The 24,257-nt window shown below is 40.0% G+C and overlaps 3 protein-coding genes across 4 annotated transcripts; all 3 read left to right on the forward strand.

The window, feature by feature from the left end:
* Positions 1–1,188: 1,188 nt before the first annotated feature.
* slain1a (SLAIN motif family, member 1a) lies at positions 1,189–9,556 on the forward strand. 2 transcript variants are annotated; one of them, XM_079463823.1, is made up of 9 exons: positions 1,189–1,731; positions 2,217–2,353; positions 3,737–3,865; positions 4,382–4,480; positions 5,663–5,812; positions 6,441–6,773; positions 6,949–7,128; positions 7,234–7,516; positions 8,221–9,556. In XM_079463823.1, the coding sequence occupies exons 1-9, from the start codon at positions 1,292–1,294 to the stop codon at positions 8,294–8,296; spliced, it is 1,827 nt and encodes a 608-aa protein (XP_079319949.1). In that variant the 5' UTR covers positions 1,189–1,291; the 3' UTR covers positions 8,297–9,556. The 2 variants fall into 2 exon arrangements, with proteins under 2 accessions (XP_079319949.1, XP_079319948.1); XM_079463822.1 differs by having other exon boundaries at positions 6,441–6,764.
* Positions 9,557–10,928: 1,372 nt separating this feature from the next.
* On the forward strand, positions 10,929–11,675 carry LOC306899027 (THO complex subunit 1; the record flags this gene model as incomplete). Its single annotated transcript, XM_079464979.1, has 3 exons — positions 10,929–10,949; positions 11,047–11,210; positions 11,441–11,675. 3 exons carry the CDS (start codon positions 10,929–10,931, stop codon positions 11,673–11,675), a joined length of 420 nt encoding a protein of 139 aa, XP_079321105.1.
* An 8,862-nt stretch (positions 11,676–20,537) lies between these two features.
* On the forward strand, positions 20,538–23,312 carry kbtbd7 (kelch repeat and BTB (POZ) domain containing 7). The gene has a single exon (XM_079464960.1). It carries the CDS (start codon positions 20,863–20,865, stop codon positions 22,735–22,737), a length of 1,875 nt encoding a protein of 624 aa, XP_079321086.1. The 5' UTR covers positions 20,538–20,862; the 3' UTR covers positions 22,738–23,312.
* The last annotated feature ends 945 nt before the right edge of the window (positions 23,313–24,257 follow it).

The raw sequence follows: 24,257 nt of genomic DNA on the forward strand, positions 1-24,257 counted from the left end.
CTTTGGTCAAAAGATAAAAAAGCATCCTCAAAAAACAAAATGTGAAATGTCTGCCTATAATATTTGGTTCTATTCTGGACTGCATGACACACAATTACAGATTCAAGACATCTCATCATGGGTGTTTTAACATTAAATCTATTTTAAAACATGTTTTTTATATTTTTTATTGCATTCTATTGAATTGCAAAGCAGCTTTAGCACAAACAATAGAGAGATGAGAAAAGTAGTACCGAAAGTGGAAAAAAGGAAGGCATATAATACTTTATAAGATGTAAATAATTATCTTTATTGGATTGTAATCGGACGACTATATGAAGGAAGCTGCACTGAAAGGTATAAGACTAACCTCAGAATAAAACAATTGTCATGATCCTCGAGTGGCGAGACACGGACAGAGGACCCAGGTGCAGACAGCGGGTAAGGGCTTAACATGTATTTAATAAATAATAAAACAAAGACCCACGTGGGGTAACATAACAAAACATGGGAATATAATGACAAGACAGAACAGGACTAATACTAACTACACATAAACAAGACTTGAATAAACTCTTGACAAACTACAAATAACTAAACTAACACAACACAGGAACTCACCACACAAACCACAATGAACCAGGACAAGGCAGAAGACACAAGGGCATTAAACCAAATCAAGGGACCAAATCAAGAGGGGAACAAGTGTAGGGCATTAATCAATAACGATGTAACGAGAGTGTATGGAAGTCCAAAAATACCTCTCTCCACACAAAACATGAGATTCTGTCATGATCCTGTCACTAAACCAAGAAAAACATGACATGATGCGGCAGAATCATGACAACAATTGAAATTCTAGGAATCCGGATCATCAACAAATCCAATTTAAACTTTATCCAAGACTTGATGCCACAGGAACTCTATAGCATGAAGCTCAAATCCGATCCGTATTGCCCAATGTGTCATACAGGGGCAATTGGTTCTTTTTATTACATAATTATCGATTGCCCTGGGGTCGTACATTTTTGGAATATGGTTTGGAAAAATTGGCCCCATATGTCTTTATTACTTTCTCCCCTTCTGTTTCTTTCTGCTTTGGTTCCCTCTCAATTTCGTATTATTATAATTTTTTTAAAATAAGTCTGAAGAGCTGCCCTCGTAGGCTACTGTGAATGGTTCATATTTCGAATCGCTTCGAGGGGAGGAGACACGCAGATCAGCATCTGAGTAATGAGGCAGCATGTAAACCGACTGAAAGCAGTGCAAGCGGTATAGGGTAAACACACTCCGCCACCATCTTACTGTTCATATGCTTTTTTATTCAATGGACGAACTACTGTATAATCCACGAATGATGGCGGACGTCAACGGCAACAGTAAGATCATGAATGCAGATGTGGAGGTAAAAAAGCTTCAAGAGCTCGTCCGAAAATTGGAGAGACAAAACGAACAGTTGCGAACGAGAGCAAACGCTGCGAACAACTGCACCTCCAGCACCCGAATATCATCATCACCATCACCGGCCTGTATCATCGGCCCAGACCCGGCTTTGTATTACACAGGGAATTACTGCATTTCACCTCTGTCGACACTTTCGTTTGGACTGGACACATCAGAAGAACGCTATCCATATTTACATCCGCCGTCAGTGAGTGATGCTGATGTGGATGATGGTGGTACTGTACTGGACGAGGTTGAAATTTTGAACCTTGATGTTATTCTTCCCTGCGATGAGTCCGATCATAACTGGTACTGATTTTGGATATTAATCTAGATTCAAATTATAAATAGTCTAACATCGATAATGATGTAACGGTCTTTTTTGTTTACAAAAACCGTTTTCTTTGTGCCCCCACGAATATCGCAAAAACAGAATGCGAAGTTGTTTGGTTATTGCGTGTATGAAAAGCTCAAATGGTTGATCGATATCTTCATTTGTTTGTTGGGTGCAGCAATATTCTAAATTTAGAGATGTTTTTTTGGTGTTTGTTGCAACAAGAAGGTGCACACACACACTGTTCTGTTTTCATTTTACTATAACAAAGGAACTGAACTGGTGCACTAAAGGGAGACTCAATAACTCAACTCATATACAGTTAATGGTTGCACTTTATTTTACAGTAAGTGTTCCTATAGTGTATTACAGAGTACTTACCTAAGAAAGTACCCAAAATAATAAATGAAAACCGCTTGCATAATGCTTGTTTGACCAAGTTTATGTTTTATATGACCAGGTTATATGTGTCTCCAAAAGCCAAGCTGTTCCCACATTTTCTCCTGACCCCTCTACGGTGGTGTAGACATGTGCTGGACAACCCCAGAGCAGAGGTGGAATTAGCCAAACGCTCATTGTGCTACAAACTGGACCAAGGTACCAAGTACTGTGTACTACAGTATGCATAAAGTTATTACATGTACATAGGCCTACCTTTAAGAAATGTGTCAGCATTGTTATCCACCATTCGCACATCATTACACGTTAGACACAATAAATTAAAGTGCATGTATGTGTTCAATTCTTTATGTTTACGTACATTCTTTAACAATCAAACATGACCTTGCGAGTGCCATTGTCTTCCATTTGAGCTTAATGTTTTTAAACATTACATCGAAATAGAAAGTAAAAAGACACTCGTAAAATGGATGTGTTAATTTGAACACATTGTTTGTGTTATCCAAGTTTTAAAGTGTTAAAAGTAACCCAAAACCTGTTGTCCAAAGAAATAACACAGAGATGTGTTCAGTTGAAGAAAACACATTAATGTGTTGTTTTTGACACAACTGTTTTTAGAGTGTAGATTAAGTTTTGATTGTTGTTACCTCTTTATGCATCACTGTGTGCCATTTGTGTTGCCAAAGTCGTAAATTCAGAGTAAGGAGGGTAGCAAATTAGTTATTTTCACTACTTGTGTAAGCATTCTTTTGCTGGCAGATAAGATGGTAACCATAGAAACCATTTCTATATTTATAAACCTGTGTGTAAAATCTGCATTTAACAACAAGTTGCAAACATTAAATTTGGTTTATTGGTAGTCAAAAAAACATGATACTTTTGAGATTTTAGCAATTAGCATGTCCAAGAGACGTAAAAACAAGCATTCATGATTGCCCACAAAAACAAAGGTTTTCAGAGACCGTCTGAACAAAGCTGTATTCATGGCCCCATTAGCAGACAGCCAGGCTTACTGAATCTGGCCTTTCAAAAGCTCAGAGTGCCTGCAAATTCACAATACACATCTCTGTATATGCTCCTCATACATAATTTATATATGGACTGATCCAAAGGAATAACTGATACAGAAAATGTTCTAGACAACATCTGCAGTTGTCAGAAAGTGCTCTCTTTGAATACCAATAACTTAGTATTGAACAATTTTTATTATTGACCTACAAATAATGCAGAAGCTGAAATATTTTTCACTATGCAAGTCTCCTCCCCTCAGGTGTTCTGTGTTCTGAAAACAAAGTTTAACCTTTTAGTTACAATCTACCTTTATCATAATGTGAACTCTTTCCTTAATGTGCCCAGGGTGGTTTATCAGATATAACAACAATATGATTATTTTATTATTTAATATTTTTAGTGTGGGATGATAGTATTTTGTATTGAAGAAAAGAATGTACAAAAAGTACTGTAATTACGGAGGCTTTTATACTTGCTAATATTTTTCTTGTGATATTAACTCTACAGTCTAATCATACTAGTACTCTATTAATGTTTTTGTTAATAAATGCACTAACCTTTTCCCATTAGCCAAAAGATGGAGAGGGCTCCTCTCGAGCTGTGTGTCGTCAAGCCTTCTTTACAGCTCTTTGGATGGAATCTCATCTGTAACCAGCAGTTCTAAACCCTTTACTAAACCTGCACTAACTGAACAAACAGGTAACACATCTGCCATTTTTTGTGACACAAGATTGATAATACCTTTACATTATTAATCATTCATGTTCCTTCTCTAAATGTTAGAGAACATTTGATCCTAAACCCTCAAATGTTTAGGATCAATCATTCTTAATTTATATTTTTCAAATTTTAGAATAATAGTAATCTCATTACAACTATGGGAATTGTGTTATTATGAACTATGGGAATTATGTAACAAAAAACATCCAAGGAAATCAAACCATGTTAGTTTTAGTTGTAAAGTGCTCAGTACTGCTCACCTGGAGCCTTAAGAACCAGATTATACATCCTACAGTAAAGTGACTGAACACAGTACCCAAATTGTTTAAAATTATATAATTGAATTTAATTGGAAGCACAGCCTTTCGCATCAGCAACAAAAGATTTGAATCCTTTTTCACCACTTGGGAGCCAATATGCATTCTCATTCTCATGTTAATGACAACTGCTGACTTTTACTATCATAAGTAAACTATCTAGTCTCTTCTGACCCAGATTCATCCTCACAAAACTACCAGCAGTCTGTCACCGTGAGGAACTGCTCAAGTCTAACGGAGAGATCTCCCACATTCTTCTATCACACAGCTACACACAGTAAGCCTGACCATCTCCTGTCATGTTCTATGAAGCATACACATCCCTTCTGCAATTTTGTGTTTAAAAAATATAAACACTTATTTTTGAATTGCTGGTGAGACTTCTGTGCCACTACAAATTTCCGCACATTTACTGCGCATTAACAGCAGAGGGCGTCCTTAAAACTGTGTTTTAAAACACTTGTGTATTTCTTTGCAAACCAATTCTGCAGGCATTTTCACAGTAATATTTCTGAAATGCTCAATGCTTATTACTACTGCACTAGAGAACCTTTAATTAGTTTTGTCTGCAGAACAGTATGCAATATTAGATTAAACTAATGATGCTGAGTATTTGATGGCAGTACTTAATGTAAAGGATTTTATAGCATTCAAAATAATCTATCATGAGTACTAGATGGTAAAACAATTTAATACTAAAAACTAGTGATGCACCGAAATGAAAATTCTGGGCCGAAACCGATACCGAAAATTCAGGATGCACTTGACCGAAAACCGATACAGAAAATTACTTAAAAAACTTTTTGAAATAGTTGTTATTTAACTGTATTTATTACACACGCTAAACCTGCAACAAAAACAATACTAAATATACTGTTTATTTTTTCTTGTTCATTGCAACTCAAGCCAAAACAAGCAACCAATCATGTAAACGTTGTAGTTTCTAGAATTATTCTATGCATAAAATTAGTCAAGTTATAGCCAAACTCAGAAGCTCCTGCTAGTACAAGAAGTTTATAAATGGTGCAGAATCATTTTGTGTAAGTCTATTCATGTACTGTAAACAAACTTAAAATGAGCTTCAGCGATATCAGCACCTGCCGGATGACAGTCCACGTGATCTACATCATCAGTTACTGACAGTCGGTTGCGTTTAAAGTTAGGCTTTAAAAGTCAATGGGCGTGATCCCCGACAAAAAAGAAACTTAAAGCCGGTCACGCATTATACAGAGCTTGCGTGTAATTTTATGTCCGCTGTTTCGGTAGCAAATATTTCGGTGCATCACTACTAAAAAAATAAGAGGTGTGCATCTTGAAACAAATCAGTGATGCTGATATATTTAAGGACATCAATCCTGCAATCTTGGAGTCACCCATGTCAAACAAAATTTAGATCGTTGTAGTCATTTAGTGAGATTCTGCAGTCTTGTGAATTTACCTGTGATTTTAATTTTACAAGATAATGTTCATCAGCCACGGCCTCTCAGTCCTCAGTCTTCCATTGACAGTGAACTCAGCGTCTCTGAGTTGGAGGAGGACTCCATTTCTATGAGCTATAAGCTTCAGGACATGACAGATGTGGAGGTCATGGCTCGATTGCAGGAGGAGAGTGAGTTCATTTAAAATACTTATCTAATAATAAATAATCTAATCTAAATATATAACAATCATGTTGTGTGGGGAGATGTTATTCAGACTAATCCAAATTTTATTTCTATATCACTCTTCACAATTTTGCTTTGTTGCAGGACAGCCTTTTTCGAAGATAGAGACAGAAGAAAAAAGACTAACAAAAAAATTAGCACAAAACATTATATATATATATATATATATATATATATATATATACTGTAGGAGAAATAATAGTGCAGAAATAAGAAAAAAATTTAAAAGCAAGTAAATTATAAAGTGCATGAAATATTATGTACATTTCTGTAAAAACTGTAAATATTATAAGGTGTCTATATGATTGCAGATGCACCCTTCAGAATGTTCTTGTAGCTCCTTTACATGCAATGACTTTCATAGTGACCACAGTAGATAGTTAGCCAACTAAAAGTCTCTACAATTTGAGTTAGGTAGGCCTACTACACAAGAGTAAATAATGACATAATTTTTGTGTAAACAATTCCTTTGGACAGCAGAGTTTAACAAGATATTTTGGTGACAAGTTTTAGCCATAATATTAGTAAGCTAATACATTAATACATTGACTAGGTCTATTTTATGTGTGCTAGGTCTACGGCAGGAGTATGCCACCAGCGCTGCCACAGCCACTCACCGTAGCGGCAGTCTTTCTGTGCACACTGGTGCTCGTAGAGGTATTAGGCATGAGATTGAGCTAGAAGAATCGGAGGAGTATGATCAGCTGTCGGCTCCTCAGCCGCGACTCTTCCGTACGGCTTCCATGCAGCGCAGCACGTCTCACACACAGAACCTCTCCAGCATGAAAGAGTGCAGACGCAGCCCCTCCACCCCTCACCATCTGAACAATTTGTCCCACCAGCAGCTCCACATATCCGGCTACAGCCCCGTCACAGCAGAACCCCAGAGTTACAGAGGTAACACAGGTCAGTTAAATATAATAATAACACTGATGTTTCAAAAGCAAGCATTTTCCTTATCTTCTTTTCCTTCCTTTCTTTTTACTGTAATTCATTTCCTCCTTGGATCGTTTCATAAATGCTTTCCTACATAAATTCTGTTAGGTTGCATGTTTCAAAACAGAATGTCTTTAATTTTCAGACAAGTTACGGAGGAGCATGCCTAATCTAATTCGAGCTCCCAGCGTTCCCAGTGTATTCAGTGGACCTAATGTTTCTGCTCTGACCTGCAACATTGCAACATCGTCCTCGTCTTTGACTTTACTCCGAAACAGTCAGAGTTTTGATTCTCAAAATGGTCTAACCAAAATACATTCTGCAAGTGAGACAAACACTAAAAAAATATTCTGTTACAATAACTAAAATGTTGCAGATAGTCTATGTATGTTTCACCTTTTCATGCTTATTACTGTCTTTTCTGTTTTAGTTCCTTCCCCTGGTCAGTTACAGCAGCGAGTTCACAGCGTGGGTAACTTTTCAATGACAACACGGCCACATCTGAAAGCCACAGCCTATGTTAGCCCAACAATACAGAGTGTCACCACAATGTCTTCCTCAGTTAGCCTCAACTGTATTCCTAGTAGTAGTATCCCTCTGCCCAGCAAACCCAGCACCACCTCCACCACAAGTCGCAGTTCTCTACCTCGACCAGCTTCTTTTGTTGGGACAAGCAGTGCCTCGCGCAGTAAAAGCGCTCAGCCTGTACGCAGGTAATTATTTACAGTTATCGCTATTCTGAATTTGTAAACGTTTTACTCAATATTTTGATTACTCAGTGTTTTGTCAATGTATCACTTGTCTTTTTTGTATTGTTTGTTTTTTATAACTTGTACAATTTGTATACCTTGTACATTCTAAAACTTGAAAGTTTAATTAGCTACTTTCTAGGAATAAGGTACAAGACTGAAACAAGTTATTCACATATTCTTATTCTGTGATAACATACATTATGTGATGCTTTTTTATTTACGTTGAGTAGCCTACGTTTTGTGACTTCCCCACAAAATCAAATGGAATGCAAAAACTTTAAAGCTCAAAACTGCTCAGAATGCAGATACCTGTTGACCCTTATAATTTGAAGGTGGCACTTGGTTCTGGATATTCAGAAAATGTTGATTGTCAAGCTCAGGTTGTTATACTAAATATAGCTATTATATATAATATAGCTATGATTTAAATAGCTGCTCCAGCAACTGAAGTCCAGTAAAAAGACCTGATAGGTAAAGATTGGTGATTCTCTGAGGGATGGGCTCTATACAGATTTTAAAGATATCCATTCCCCATTCAAGTAGTTAGGACTTTGGTTTTGGATGTCTGAAATAGTTGCCAGGAGGCATTGCAAAGATGGCGGCTGAGTTATACCTCCTTTAATATATTTTGTTGTCATTAATAACCCCTATTACTTTCATTGCAGTTTACTGACACCCCCAAAGAGTGTAGCTGCTCTGAGCACCCTGCGTGATGGAAGTTGGAGGAATGGCTGCTATTAAACTGAGGAAACTCTACTGTGCACACTGAACTAAAATGTTTCAGGCCCAGCTGGCTGGGCACACTTTTTGCTTATAGACTTACAGAAGTGGAAATAAGAAACTAATATAAACATTACAGTGATTTAAAGTGGAGTTGGAAAGTACTGTTAACAATACAATTGTTATTAATGCAATACAAAACTACTGCAATATGCCTATGTCTTAAATCCAGAGCATCATGCAAGTGTTTACATGCAAATAATTTCCTTAATTGTAGCACAATTTTTTAACCACTGAAATCACAAATGGTATTATTGATTGGACAATGAAATTATGAAATTGGGTTGATTTTCAGAAAAGACAGTTTTGTTTCTGGGTTGATGTTATGATTTGATAGGCGTAAGTAAAAAGCTGTCCCCCAAATAGCACTTTTACTGTGAACTTGCATTATTACATTAGAAAAGCTAAAGTGCAAGATTATTCTACCGTTTTTGTGACGGCCTAGTTGCATTCCATTTTATAATGTTTGGCCATTATTTAGCAACAAGTGAACTGATCAAATGTTTGAGATTTAGAGAGTTAAGTGAGCTAATGCATTTGTTAAAGCAACTACATTTTACATGAACAATTTGTTGCTGTTGGGTGGAAAACATAATATCTCCATGTTAGATTAATTGTTTCATTTATCATAAATTGTTTCATAAATTATTAATGTTGGAGTTGCAAGTTTGGATATAAGAGCCCCATGCACGGCAACAAATTGCAGCCTTTCTAGAATGTTTACATGATGCTCATAATATAGAGCACTGTGGTTATCGCATTTGCACATCAGTGGAACAATTTGTTTCACTTTCTTAGAACTGGTTACAACGGAAGGAAGGTTAAAGAATTCTGAACTAAACTATTTGCTTCAAAATGTTTGCTATCTGAAACAGATGATGTCAATAAAAAGAAGCTGAAATACTGCATTCAAGAGAGTTTATCAGACAGTACTTGAAAGATCATTATGATGTTTGTACATAGTTTTGTGGGAGAAATGAAAGATTCTCTTTAAAATAACTCCCTTGGACTCCAAAGCCCTGTGTTACCCCAATTTCCAGCTGTGATCACACCACTACATCCATGATCTAAAATTATTAGTGCATAACCACTTAATACATTTTATGAAACATAAAGACTTAAAATTGTAGTTTCAGCTACAGTATCTGATTTTACATTTGTACAATCCAATGTTTTTATTTTGTACAGTAGCCAAAATAACAAATAAACAAATGGCACCTGACCTGAATGTTCCTTCACGCTTTAGTAATGAATGACTTAATGAAACGTTTTACAAAGAGAGTATAAAGGAAACAATATTAACTTTTCGATGACAGCTTTTGGCCGATTCATGGATGCCCATCCGAAGGAAACTAGAAATTACTCCAGCTCCTGTCTGGATCCAGCCTTCCACAAAGACTTCAGATTATCTAACACAAAAATGCTGCCAGAAGTACCAAACCATGATATGGATTCAGATAAAGTCAGCTCTGGACCAATAAACAAAACTGCTGAAATTTACAGACATTGAAGACATCTGCCAGTTGATGTACCAGATTGCTTGCTGCTACTCAGGCAGCTTGTAAACAAACAGTATTAACTTGAAAGTGGCAGCAGAGAACTGGCACTCCTGGATGAGTCTGTTTTTTTTCATGATTTAGAAGTTTATAATACATTGTTATATATTCTTACTATGGAATTAAATAACAAATTAAAATAGATAACAATTAAATAATAGTCATTTGAATGCAATTACATTTACATCAATATTCATACACCATATCCCACAGTATTTATCCAACCTATAGTCCTACATATTAAGATATATATTTCTCAAATTTAAGTTAATTATTCTGCCCTTATGTCTCCAATGAACAAGCATACACTGAAAATGTAGTTTCACTATGCCATAACATTTTTGTCTGAATGGTTTCTTAATGAACCTATAACATCTGAAGAGCCTTTCTGGTTTTACCAAAGGTTTCACAAAAGTTACTTTGTACTAGAAAGAGGGTCTTCAGGTTATGAAAAACTATGAAATAAATGTTAAGAAAAACAGTTGTTTGGGGAATAATTTTTTCTTTTATGGCATCGATCAGATGATTTGGCACAATTTGTGGTAAAGAAGAAAATGAATGGTCGGGGGTAATTTTACAACAGGGGGCATCTTTTCCCATCTTTCTATACTAAATTTCATATTTAATTTGAAATAAAATAAATAACCCATCCTCTAAATCTACTCCACTAAATGAATTCTTGGTGTGGGAGCAAACTTGGTTTTAATATTTAACCAAGTAGTTGTGTTGTCTTTGTTGTCTCTATGACAATGATGGGTCACTCCTGTTATATTTACCTTGGTATGCTACAGGTCAGCTCAAAATTGTAAGTGTTTTTTGAATTTATGCTTATACTGTATATATATATATATATATATATATATATATATATATATATATGCTTGCTAATACATTATTTAATGTAGGTAATAATAACTCCAAAATACAAATACATTGAACGGTGCGGCTTTGACTAAAATAACATACTGTAACATTGTAGCTCTTGTTTCTTGCTTATAGAACAAGTCAGCACTAACATCCTCGTATAAGTGGAAAAAATGACAAACAAAGTACAAGAGGTTAGTCAATGAAATATATTGTTATATATACTGTAGACCTTAATTGACAAAACATGTTTCTTAACTAAATGTGGATGTATTGTACTTTGCCCTCTAGGATGCTGTGATCAATATGAAATATGTGCAGGAGATTGCTAAGCAGTTAGGGTTTGAGTGGACCGTTCTGGCATATGAACTTGATTTCACCAGAAATGAAGTCAGACAGTTTCAGGGCACATCCAAAGACAAGAAGGTTCAAGCCCAGAGAATGCTGGAATCATGGTGTGTAAAATTAATTTTATGCTGTGCTAAAACTTTTCATTAAGAGCAAGGTGATTGATTCACAGTACAGAAATAAATATAATACTGACTTAGGAGAGATGGACTACTTCTGACACAATCATTTGCTGATGGTAGATAAATTCGAGCACTTTATTTATTACTCTTAGCAAAACTGTCATAATAAGACATTTTGAAACGGTTACCCAAATTCATTTTGGTTTCTAATTCAGGTATAAGCGCTCCTGGGACAAAGCAAACAAAACCAAGTTGCTGCAGGATGGTCTAGATCGAGCAGGTCGCCGTGACCTGGCTGAGAGGCTCCGCTGCCTGCACTGGGGTCACCAGAAGCTCAGTCGCAGAGTGGAACTGCCCTCTGCCTTCCCCTTCATCATTACTGTCCATAAGACTATAGATAACAAAGATGCCTTAAGCAGGATCAATTTGCTTAATCGCAGTTATAACTAAAACAATTTGAATTTATCATTTGATATATTCAAATACTGTGCATTGTGACTTTTTACAATAAGGTTCCATTTATGACACCCAGTGTATAGCTCTTGTTTCTTGCTTATAGAACGAGTCACCAACAAAATCTTTGTATAAGTGGAGAAAATGGCAAATAAAGCAAAAGAGGTTAGTTAGTGAAAAATATTGTTACATACTGTATACCTAATTTTTTCTTAATTAAATGTGGCTGTATAGAGAAAGTGAAGCTGACATCATGCGCTGCCATCTTGGGAGGATCATACTCCACTGCTATTATTGTTTTGATATGTACCATTAATTGTTTTTATTTATATATGGAGAAATCGAAAGTGGAAGAACCAGGGGCCTTTTCCTGAACGACTCTGCGTAATGCTATTGCAGTTTTTAACACAGCAAAACCCACCCTACCATAGTTATATTTCCTAATCAAACAAGAAAAACTAAATACTGCATTGAACGCACTAGCAGCAATCCTTCCAAGAACATTCGCAACATTCAACAAGGCGTGACAAAGCTTCACATTGTCTATTTATGCATACTGTACTTTGCCCTTAGGATGCTGTGATCGATATGAAATCTTTGCAGGAGATTGCTAAGCAGTTAGGGTTTAAGTGGACCCTTATGCAATATGCACTCGGTCTCACCAGACATGAAATCAGACAGTTTCAGGCCTAAATAAATGCACAGTGCTTATAACGCAGTTATAACTAAAACAATTTGCCATTTTATATTATCAAATACATTGTGACTTTTTAAAATAAGGTTAATTTCAATTTCCAAAACTTGTCAATATGTAATATGCTTTAAGGATAGCATGTACTTAACAGAGCCTGATCATGTAAATCAGGCTACCAGGGCTGTGCAAAATTCTGTATTTCAGAATTGTATTCAATTAAATGAATTAATTTGAATTTAAATTGACTGCACCCTACGGGATTTTGAATTGGATTTGAATTACAGGAAGTAGAATTGAATTAATTGCAATTCAGATAAATCATTCATTAATTTATATCAGTGAGAATGTGATACTTTTAACATAGATTCCCCTTCAGTCGGTCTCTCGACGTTGTGAGAGACTGACTGGGGTTTGATCTTGAGAACCTACCTTCTCCGAGATAATTAATTATAAAACGCCAATGGGCTTGGCGAATGGCACGCGCACGCCAGTCTCCGCCCCGTGCATACGGGTATAAAGGAAGATGGCGGCGGTCATTCACTCATCCTTTGTTCTTCGGAACCTGTGTGTTTGCTGATGCTACACGCGATACTCGACTTCGAGAAAACTTTTAACCTGCTGGATTTATGACACGGAGCAGCGGACTTCTCCTTTCGGTGGACTTCCCCTGGGCGTTTCGGCAGAAGGCTACAGACCTTAAGAGGTAAGTCCCTCCGGCTACGAGCATGTCTCGTAGCTGTATCCTTGGGTGCGACAGACTCATCCCGGAGTCTGACGGCCATGATTCCTGTGTCACTTGCTTGGGGCTCAAGCATGCTGAGGCAGGTTTCACTGATGCGGTATGTCCCGTGTGTGCGGACATAGCAATCAGGGTGTTGCGGTCACGGTGGCTACGTGCTTTTGAGCGCTGCCACCACCCCGTCTGTTTCCCAGGCGTGTTCAGCTGCCGTTTCGGCGAGGTTGACCGCTTTGGCGAGCGGCGGGGGTGATTTAGGGACGCCGATAGATGTTGCTCCGTCAGTTTCACGCTCGCGGACCATCTATACCCCTTCACGCTCACCTGGTTCGTCCCCTACGAGCGGCAGACGGCCGTCTCATAGTGGTAAGACTTCGCATACGGATGATGACGCTATCTCTGTCGCTGCGTCGGACAGCTGCCTGCTGGCATCGGATGCGGAAGACTCCTCTGATCTCCTGTCGTCAGGCAGTCGAGCTTCCGGATGAGACTGACGCTGAGATGTCGGCCATGCTTTCCCGGGCAGCCGCGTGCATCGGGTTGCAGGGTGTAACAACATCCTCCTCGGAACGCTCGCGGCTAGATGCGCGGTTTCGGGGGCGTGGTCAAAAGCCACGCCCCGCTCCGTTACCATTCTTCCCGGAGGTGCATGACGAGCTCGCCAAGTCCTGGAATGCGCCCCTTTCAGCGCGTTTCAGGCCGGAGGGCTCGGTGGCTGTGACTTCCCTGGTTGGTGGGGCGGCTAGAGGCTATGTTCACGTCCCCCGCGTGGAGCGTGCAGTCGCGGGCCACTTGTGCCCGCAGACAGCTGCCACTTGGGGGGCTCGACCTAGACTCCCGTCCAGAGCATGTAAGCTCTCTTCGACACGTGTCGAAGGCTTGCAGTGCTGCTGGACGAACCGCCTCCGCTCTCCACGCCATGGCGGTCCTCCAGGTTTTTCAGGTGAAAGTCCTGAAGGATTTGGACGGCGGGAAGTCCGACCCAACTCGTATGAGTGAGCTGCGTACTGCCACAGACCTCGCGCTAAGAGCGACAAAGGCCACGGCACGTGCCCTGGGTCGGTCGATGTCCACAATGGTGGTCCAAGAGAGGCATCTGTGGCTTAGTCTTGCGCAGGTGAGCGGCGCCCAGAACGCCGTTCTGGATGCGCCCATCTCGCAAGCAGGGCTGCTTGGTGATACCGTGGAGGACGGCAGTTCTCCGCGGTCTGGAAGCAGACTGAGGCGATCGAACAGATCCTGCCACGCCGCAACGTGCCCGCCAACAGGTCGGCATGGTCTCGGGCACAGCCTGGTTCCCAGCAGCCCTGCCCTCCCGCGGCGGCCCTCCGGTTGAGGAACCTCCCAGAGGACGACCCACCAGAGAGACCCCCGCGGTAGAGGGCATCTGTTCCCCGTTAGCAGCCCGCCAAGAGGTCCTTTAAGCGGCCTTGACGGGACGAACCAGGGGGAGACTTTACTGGGAATCTCCACGTGGAACCAGTTGCAGCACATGCCCTTAAACGCCGCCAACGTTTAGGGTGGGCTCCTGGTTTGGGCGTACGCCTGCGAAAGCGCTTTCTCCCCTCACCAGGTGAGACTAGTGCGCTATTGTAGCCTCCCTACGTTCCCCTCTCGGGTGAAGTATAGGCATTCCATCCATCACTAAGCATTGCACTTGGTAAGACTGAGCGGAGCCGTCTGTTAGAACCAGGTCCGTTATAGGTAGAGTCATCCCTGCTCAGGCAGACCCCTGTATTAGGACTAGTGCCCCATACGTAGTGACTCCCCTCTGGGTCGTCCCGTGTGTTGAATTCCTCACTCAGGATTTCCCGATTGGTGAATCTGTGACCTCCCCGCCGGTGGTAATCCCACCTGGATTGTCCCCCTATTCGGGCTAACACCTTTCCGCATGTTGTTCTCCCCGCCGGGGAGACCATGTTATGTCTCCACATGTAACCTCCCCTCCGGGTAGGATGTGGCCTCCGTAACACACTCTTCTAAGAGGAGAGCAGTGTTTCCCCAGTGTTCGGCTCCGGACAGCTCCTCGCTAGTAGAGGCGTACGCCACTGTCCGTGAGGCCGTCAGTAAAGGCTTCTCAGTATGACCAATACTATATGACTGGAAGATTATGTCTCGCGGTAGCACTCTTGTGACTCGCTAGCCCAGTCAGGGCCGCTCCGCTAGAGGTCGTGATATCGGTGCAAGCGCTGTGGCGTTTAAGATTGATCCCCAGTCAGTCTCTCACAACGTCGAGAGACCGACTGAAGGGGAATGTCTCGGTTACGTCTGTAACCTCGGTTCCCTGATGGAGGGAACGAGACGTTGTGACTTCATGCCACAGCGCTGCACCGAATCACTGCAGTGATCGGGAGTGCCCTCTCAGGTTCCTCAGTACAAAGGGTGAGTGAATGACCGCCGCCATCTTCCTTTATACCCGTATGCACGGGGCGGAGACTGGCGTGCGCGTGCCATTCGCCAAGCCCATTGGCGTTTTATAATTAATTATCTCGGAGAAGGTAGGTTCTCAAGATCAAACCCCAGTCAGTCTCTCACAACGTCTCGTTCCCTCCATCAGGGAACCGAGGTTACAGACGTAACCGAGACGTTTTTCTTCCTAATGGAAAATTCCCTTTATGTTGAATAATAAGCAATATCTTCATTTCAAAGTAATCAAATGAAACAATGTTTTGGTAAATGCAATTATCATTTATTAAGCTTATTAAGCTTTCCTGTAGCTCAGTGGTAAGAGCATTGCGTTAACAATGCAAGGTTGTGGGTTGAATCCCAGGGGATTGCAGATACCTATAACATGTATAGGAATTTAATTGAATTGAATATCTTTATTGTCATTGCACAAGCACAACGAAATTGGAAAGAAGCAAACCCCCAAGGCAAAAGAAAAATATACATATAAAAATACTAATAATTCACAATTACGTTCACACTTCCACAAATTGTCCTCTCATTGTGCAACAAGTGCAACGCAGATAGTCAACAAAAATTAGGTCTTCATTGTGTTCAGTGCAGTTATGGCTCTGGGGTAGAAACAATTTTTTTGTCTATTTTTCCGAACTGTCATTAATCTATAACGTCTGAGTGAGGGCAGTAGTTCAAAGTGAGTGTGTCCGGGGTGAGATGGATCTCTGAGAATATTATTGGCCTTCCTAAAACATTGGGAACTATACTGATCATCCAGGGAGGGGAGGGGACATCCGATAATCTTCTGGGCCATGTTGACGACCCCCTGGAGTGCCTTCCTCTCTGCGACTGGGCAGCTGGAAAACCACACACAAATGCAATATGTGAGGATGCGGTAGAAGGACACCAACAGTTCCTGTGAAAGTTTATTCTTCCCCAGAATTCTCAAAAAGTACAGTCTCTGGTGTGCCTTCTTGATGGTGGCAGTGGTGTTGGTGCTCCAGGTCAGGTCATCATTAATGTGAACGCCCAGGAATCGGAAGTTAGTGGTCCTCTCCACATGATCCCCATTGATGAACACCGGCTGAATATCAGTTTTCCTCCTCCTGTAGTCAATAATCAGTTTCTTGGTCTTGGTAATGTTCAGAGCCAGGTTGTTATCTGTACACCACGCTGAGAACTGCTCCACTTCTTCCCGGTATGCAGAATCATCTCCCCCAGAGATGAGCCCCACCACGGTGGTATCATCAGCAAACTTGATGATGGTGTTCCTGGAGTGGGTGGGGGTGCAGTCATGGGTGTAAAGACTCAACACACAGTCCTGGGGAGAGCCGGTGCTGAGGCTAAGGTATGAGGAGTAGTAGCGGCCTACCTTCACCCTCTGAGGGCGATCGGACAGAAAGTCCTTAATCCACAGGCAGATAGTGTGAGGTATTCCCAGATCTAGCAGTTTGGTCACCAGTCTGTCAGGGAGGATGGTATTAAAAGCAGAGCTGAAGTCCACAAAGAGCAGGCGCGCATAGCTCCCCCGCTGCTCCAGGTGGCATAGAGCCAAATGGAGAGCTGTGGCGATGGCATCCTCTGTGGACCTATTTGCTCTTTAGGCAAACTGGTGAGGATCAAAACTGGGTGGGAGGGTTGAAACTATATAAGTCCGAACCAGCTTCTCGAAACACTTCATTATGATAGGTGTGAGTGCAACTGGACGGTAGTCATTCAGACAACTGATGGTGTTCTTCTTCGGGATTGGGATGATTGTAGAGGTCTTTAGGCAGGATGGAACGACTGCCTGAGAGAGGCACTGGTTAAGGATCTTGGTAAAGACCCCTGCCAGCTGACCCGCACAGTCCTTCAACACCTGTCCTGTGACACCGTCAGGACCCGTAGCTTTCCTCGGTTTCACAGCCCTCATCGTACGCCTCACATCGTGCTCCTCCACCCTGAGGATATGGCTACTGTGGGCTGGTGGATGTGTTCTGGCGGTCCCCGTTGGCTGCATCTCGAAACGGGCGAAGAAGTTGTTCAGCTCTTCTGCCAGTGAGGTATCACCGTCTATGGCCGAGTGGTTGCTGGGTTTGTAGTTGGTCATGTGCTGGACCCCCTTCCACACCTGCCTGGGCTTGTTAATGGCTTGTTCTGGAAGCAGTCCTCAGTCCTCCTCCTCTGGGCAGCCTTGGCATCCCTGATCCCTCTCTTCAGGTCAGCTCTAGCAACACTATATAGCGCCTGATTACCAGACCTGAAGGCTATGTCCCTTTCCCTAAGCAGGTGCAGCACCTTTTTTGTCATCCAGGGCTTCGTGTTGGGATAGACCCTGATATATTTGTCCACAGTGACAGTGTCTGTACAGTGCTTGATGTATCCCAAGACCGCTGCTGTGTACTGTTCCAGGTTCTGGTGTTCAAAAACCTCCCAGTCTGTTGACTCAAAGCAGTCCTGCAGCTGTTGGGAAGCACCTTCAGGCCAGGTTTTTACAATCTTGTTAATGGCAGGAGCCCTATGTATGCTGGAATTAAGTACACGGACATATGGTCTGACAGGCCCATATGTGGTAGTAGTTTGGCCCTAAAGCCCAACCTAATCTTAGAATAGACCTTGTCCAGTGTATTTGCTCCCCTGGTTGGACATTTTACGTGCTGGTAAAAACTAGGGAGCACTGCCTTTAAGTTTGCATGATTAAAATCCCCTGCAATGATATGAACCGCATCAGGGTACATTCTTTGCTGATTACTGATGGTGTCATGTAAAAAAACCAATGGCCGAGCTAGCATTAGCATCTGGTGCGATATACACAGCTGTTAACATGACGACAGTATGTTCTCTAGCTAGATATATGGGCCTGCACTTAACAGTCACATACTCCAAATCTGGGGAACAGTGACTGCTTACTACCTTGGTATTAGTGACCCATTTATTATACAGGTAAATGCATAAACCCCCTCCTCTGTTCTTACCAGAGTCTGTGGTTCTGTCGTGCCGGTATGCAGTGCGGCCTTTTAGCTCGATAGCCGTGTCCGGGATGGATGAATTGAGCCAGGTTTCTGTAACGAGCATAACACAGCTGTTCTTCACAATGTTATTCGTAGCCACCAATAGTCTCAGCTCATCCATTTTATTAGCAAGAGATCTTGCATTCGTAAGAAAAATACTCAGGAGCGGCGGTTTGTGTGGCTGCTTCTTTAGCCTGGCTAACGCACCCGCCCTAGAGCCTCGCTTCTGCTTCCCCTTCCTGCGGAGATGATAATCCACGGAGAGCCGGGGCTCCGGGCTATTTCCGCCGGGATGTCATGGTAGTGAAGAAACTCTGCTGTAATAGCCCGCTTACGTATAGGATAATGCAATGTAAGTCACTCTGGATAAAAGCGTCTGCCAAATGCCTAAATGTAAATGTATTGTCATTGTAGCGTTCTGTCATCGTTCTGGGCTGAATATCTTGCCTGCAACCCTAAATATCCTCTCAATTATGTATCATGAATTTCTTTGAATTTTATGGAATTCCAATTGTACTTCCTACAATTAGAATTTGAATTGCAATTCAGCTTCCTGTTTGCAATCTCAATTCAAATTTAAATTCAAATTCAAGAATTTAATTGGAATTTTGTGGTAAGTCTCAATTCAATTCAGAATTTTGTACAACTTTGCAGGCTATGTCAGTTTATTTTCAGGTTTTATAAAATGATATCACATGTTCTCCGTGATCACCTTAAAATGTCTACATTCATGACGGCAGTCCACTCCATATAAAGCCAGCTATTAAAACTGTAATTTTATTTTTTAATACTGTAGGAAATATATATATATATATATATATATATATATATATATATATATATATATATATATATATATATATGGGTCATTACACAATTGCAGGTACATTTCAAGTAGAGAAAGAAAACAAAAAAATGATTTATTTTTTTCTGTTAAACTTTTTTATTTTCATAGAATTAACTTTAAATTCAACATTTTCAATATTTGCTGATCTTAAACTTGTAAGACTCATATATTTAATACTGAACATCAATGTACTAACAGAAAAATCTGTCAACTCTGTTATAGACAAATTGTGTCATATATATACAGTAAACAAATGTAACACAATTGAAATACCTTTCATCCCTAACAGAACTTGTGTCTTTTCATCCATTAATGCAACTTTAAGCATAATAAGATAGAGACTTTTTGTTTTGGAGTAAAAATATCAGCACATTTAACTGAAAAGTTGCCAAGATTGTGTGCATTTTCTCTAAGCATGGCTTTAAAAATAAACGAAATCCTTTAAAACTCCATGCAGTAAGAATACTAGTTATGCTAATAAGATTCCGATCAATTTGTTAACAATAAAACACATATGATTTTTTTAAAGTAAAACCTTAAACAAACAGAGTTGACATTGATCATAACAGAGTTGACATTAAAAACAGAGTTGACCACCTATAGATAAAAGATCAAGTTGAAGGTGGTAAAAGGTGGTGTGGGAGTCATTTAGTTAATATTTACCATTTTAAAAAAATCCCAAATATAAATAATGCATTATTTTTTGTGAAAGTTTAATATAATTTGTGTTATTATTGAATACTGATTCAAAATAAGCTTCCAAAAGAAGGTTTATCTCGAAGACTCGAGTCTTCGAGATAATACACACACATATATATATATATATATATATATAGCCTATATATATATATATATATATATATATATATATATATGTGTGTGTGTGTGTGTGTGTGTGTGCGTGTAGGCCGATATATATATATATATATCAAAGTATGACTGTCTCTAAGATCCTGGTGAGCTGCCTACATAGAAAGCACTGATCGTCGCGTGCGGCGTTTCCGGTGTATCAAAAACGCACGTGCCTGTGCCTTTACATGCTGTCTACCATTTTTCATTGAACAAAAAGTACAAATGTAACAAAAAGGTATTTATTACAGCCGTAGAAAGAACAAACGAAACAAAGCACCAGTGCGATTTATCACACAGCCGCTGTGACCAATCAGCAGCGCCGTATGTGTCAGCTGCTCACACAGTAGCCAGCAAGTTTGAGTGAGACGCAACGTCGGTGTTTGAAGATCAGAAGCCAAACTAAATCACCAATTAAACGTAACGGACGTCGCTGCAGCTGATCGCATGGCCGACGACGTCCAAAAAAGTGTTTAATATAGTTAAATAGACCTTGTTTCATTAATGAAAAATGCCTGCGTTGTCGCCAAAATGAAGAAACAGCGACTGAAAACCTACGGCTCGCTGTCAGACTTCGCAGAAGAGCCGAGAAGATTTAAAACTGGCTGCACAAATAACGGGATTTTGTACGGAGAAAGCGCCTTAATCTGAACGTCATTTGGATCAGTATGGCTACAATAAACTGTTTTGTGGGCCCAGAGGAGCTTGAGGACACGAATCACGCTGTAAGCTTAATGAAAGAGCTAAAATTATTTTACGAATCGCAGTTATTAGTCGACGTTAGTATCGAAGTGAAACCAAACCGTGAGTCCGAGGATCAAAGCGTTTCCTCTGTCTGTTCCTCTCCTGTGAAACTTTTCCAGTGCAACCGCAATATACTGGCTGCAACCAGCCCTTATTTCAGGAGCATGTTCACAGGAGGGTTATATGAGAGCACCCAGAAAAAGATAACCATATATGATGTGGACTCTGATTCGATGGCCGTCATCATCGATTATTGCTACACTGGCAAGGTGAAAATCACAGAAAGAAATGTACAAAGGCTTTATGCAGCTGCCAACATGCTTCAGCTGGAATATATACGTCAGGCTTGTGCTAATTTTATGACAAGAAGGCTGGATCTTTCTAACTGTGTTGGAATATTGAAGTTTGCTGACACCTTTGACCATCTGGATTTGAAGAACAAAGCTCAATCATTCATTGCAAAGAATTTCGTCCATTTTAGTGGCAATGTGAGAGATTTTTGTGAGCTAGACCTGAAGCAGATGAAAGACATCCTTTCTCTGGATTCTCTTGATGTGGACTGTGAAAGGAAAGTGTGTTCGTTTGCAATTCAGTGGATTGAAAATAATCAGCATGCTGCGGCAGAAGATGTATTGCAGATTCTTAGATGTGTTCGTTGGTCTTTGTTTTCCGAGAAAGACAGTGTTTTTCTTGATAGCCTTAAATCGAAGCCTTTTATGAAAAAATATCTATCCAGTGTGTTAGACGAGGCTGTTGGTGAGCAGAGCAGTATGCTTTCAAAGGGTCTTATTGTCACCAAACACAGAATTGGCAAGAGTGCAAAAGAAGTGATTTTATTTTTTGGACGGCCAAATGAGCAGTTCATGTGCTATGATCCTTACACAGAGGAGATATGTTCGATGGCATCACCGACTATTAACCTTACGAATCAAAACTTCAAACGCTTTCCTATGGAGACATTTTTGGCCTGTACCACACCAGAGGACAATCTGTATCTTGCCTCACACCTGTCAAAGCATTTATGGGTGTACAATCCCTTATTAAATTGCTGGCAGGAGCTGGCTGAAAGGCTGCTGGGAAGAATGCACTCATACATGGGCTACCTCAATGGGCACCTGTATATTTTGGGTGGCAGAGACCCAGTATCGGATGCCAGGCTTAAGGAGGTTGAATGCTATAGCATTCAGAGGAACCAGTGGATATTTGTGGCTCCTTTGCCTCATTCTTTGGGAAAGATGCAGGTAGTGACAGTAAATGAGCGACTTTATGTTGTGAATAAAAGAAGGATGCTCAGCTTTGAGCCCAAGAAAAATCACTGGCTCCAGAGAGGCTCCCTGAAACGCAGTAAACTCCATAAAGCCTGTGTTTTTCAGGAGCAGATTATCTGTTTGTGTGATATCCCTGTAGTGAAAGCCTACAATCCGGCTCGTGGAGAATGGAGGCGGATTGGGGACATTCCAATCGACAGCAGTGCTCTTAACTACCAAGTTGTGCTACACAACAACAGACTTCTTCTTTTAACTATTGCGATAGTAAATCACAACAAAAATAGGCTTGTTATACATGAATACGACACTACTCGGGATAATTGGAAAAATGTGACAACCATGTTTGGATCCTCCTTTGGTTTAGTAAGCCTCTCCACCCGGGTCTATACGGCATATCTCGGTTCTGGTCAGAAATTCATCTCAGAGGAGGATGACGACAGTGGTTCTAGTGCTGACTGGGACTTTGATGGATTGACTGATGCAGATTCTGACTCTGGAAGTTCAAGTTCCTTTTCAGATGAGAACTGGTAGCCAGTACAATTTTTGTGTCAAATTAAACTGGTTAATAATGTCAAAAATGGTCCACAGTATTTTAATGATTTTTTATTATTAGCCTGGGGCTCACCCCACAACAAGAATGTTAAAATCTTCTTGCAATTCATGCTCTTTGTATCAGTGTTATCAAACAAAGTTTCTATATTTGAAACATTTGAATGACACATTTTGTTTTTGGATTAATATAAATTGATTACAGGAATTAATGCAATCTGAATATAGAGAAACAAAAAAACAAAAAATGAATGTTTGAAAATTAAATATGAGAGAATAAATTATCGTCCATATCGGTATCGGCCAATAAATGGTCATTTTTATGTTATTGCTATCTGTCTGATAATAAAATTGGGCCGATACATAAGAGCCGATAAGTAATATATCATTTCCTCTGGTTAAACCACGTCAGCTGTGTGATGCTCACAGTTAAAATACAGTACAAATGTCTTTCTGTCATGATAATTCACTTACTGCAATTAACAAAACATTATTGATGTAGGCACAGTATGTAGATATTTATGAATGTGTAAATAAAGCAACAAAGGCATATTGTTTGAATCAGACTGCTGTCTGACTTCTTTCTGTTTTGAGTCCTGTTAGACTTGTGGCTATTAAGAAAACTTTTCTAGGTTACTCTGAAAGAACATCTAAAATGTGTTTAAAGGGGTGGTGCAACAGTGTGTCATGCATCCTGACTTCTTTACAGATGCCGCTGTCACCTGATGATGACGATGATGGGGCTTTGGTGAGTCAACCGCCTAGTTTTGCTTGTAATAGCCACAGCCCTATACTGAAAAAAAATATTTTGTGGCGAAGTAAATAACGTTACTACAGAAAAAGCTAATTTAACCCTTATGTTATGTTGGGGATGTTTTCGTCCACTATGTGTTGCTATTGAGTCTTAATTTGGCCACAACTTTCTCTGTGTCACAGCAAATGGAATGATTTTTGGTGACAAATCTTATTTTGACACATATTTGGGGAAAATGCTTTGAACATTTTTCAAAAACTTAACAATAAACTGTGAGCAAATTCACAACCGTTTTGTTATGTTCAGGATGAAAACATCCACTCAATTAAACTTACTGTAAAATACTGTATAAATCAGATTAATATTTGGTTTCAAATTATTTTGCATAAATCTGTTAATCAACCTCAGTCCTGAGTAAAACTGCTAAATGTTTAAGGAAAAATCCTGGATTTTTACTCTTTTATTGCCAATGATCTTTTTCAAAAACTGAAAAAAAACACACAAAATGACAATATAAAAAGTGATTGTGGACTGGATTTTTTCAACCTTTTATCACAGTCTTGGACATGTGAAAGATTAGTAACAACATTGGCTTTGATGCATTGTTAGTTTTTGTGCAGCATCAGATTAAATGTTTTTCTCCCTATCATGTATCATGTACATAGGTTTGTTTGTAGAATGTTTGAAATGTTCAATCTCAAATATAATGTCAATTCACTGAAAATATCTTGTATATGTTATATTGATA

The sequence above is a fragment of the Barbatula barbatula genome (assembly GCF_947034865.1).
Source record: "Barbatula barbatula genome assembly, chromosome: 9".
Lineage (NCBI taxonomy): Eukaryota > Metazoa > Chordata > Actinopteri > Cypriniformes > Nemacheilidae > Barbatula > Barbatula barbatula.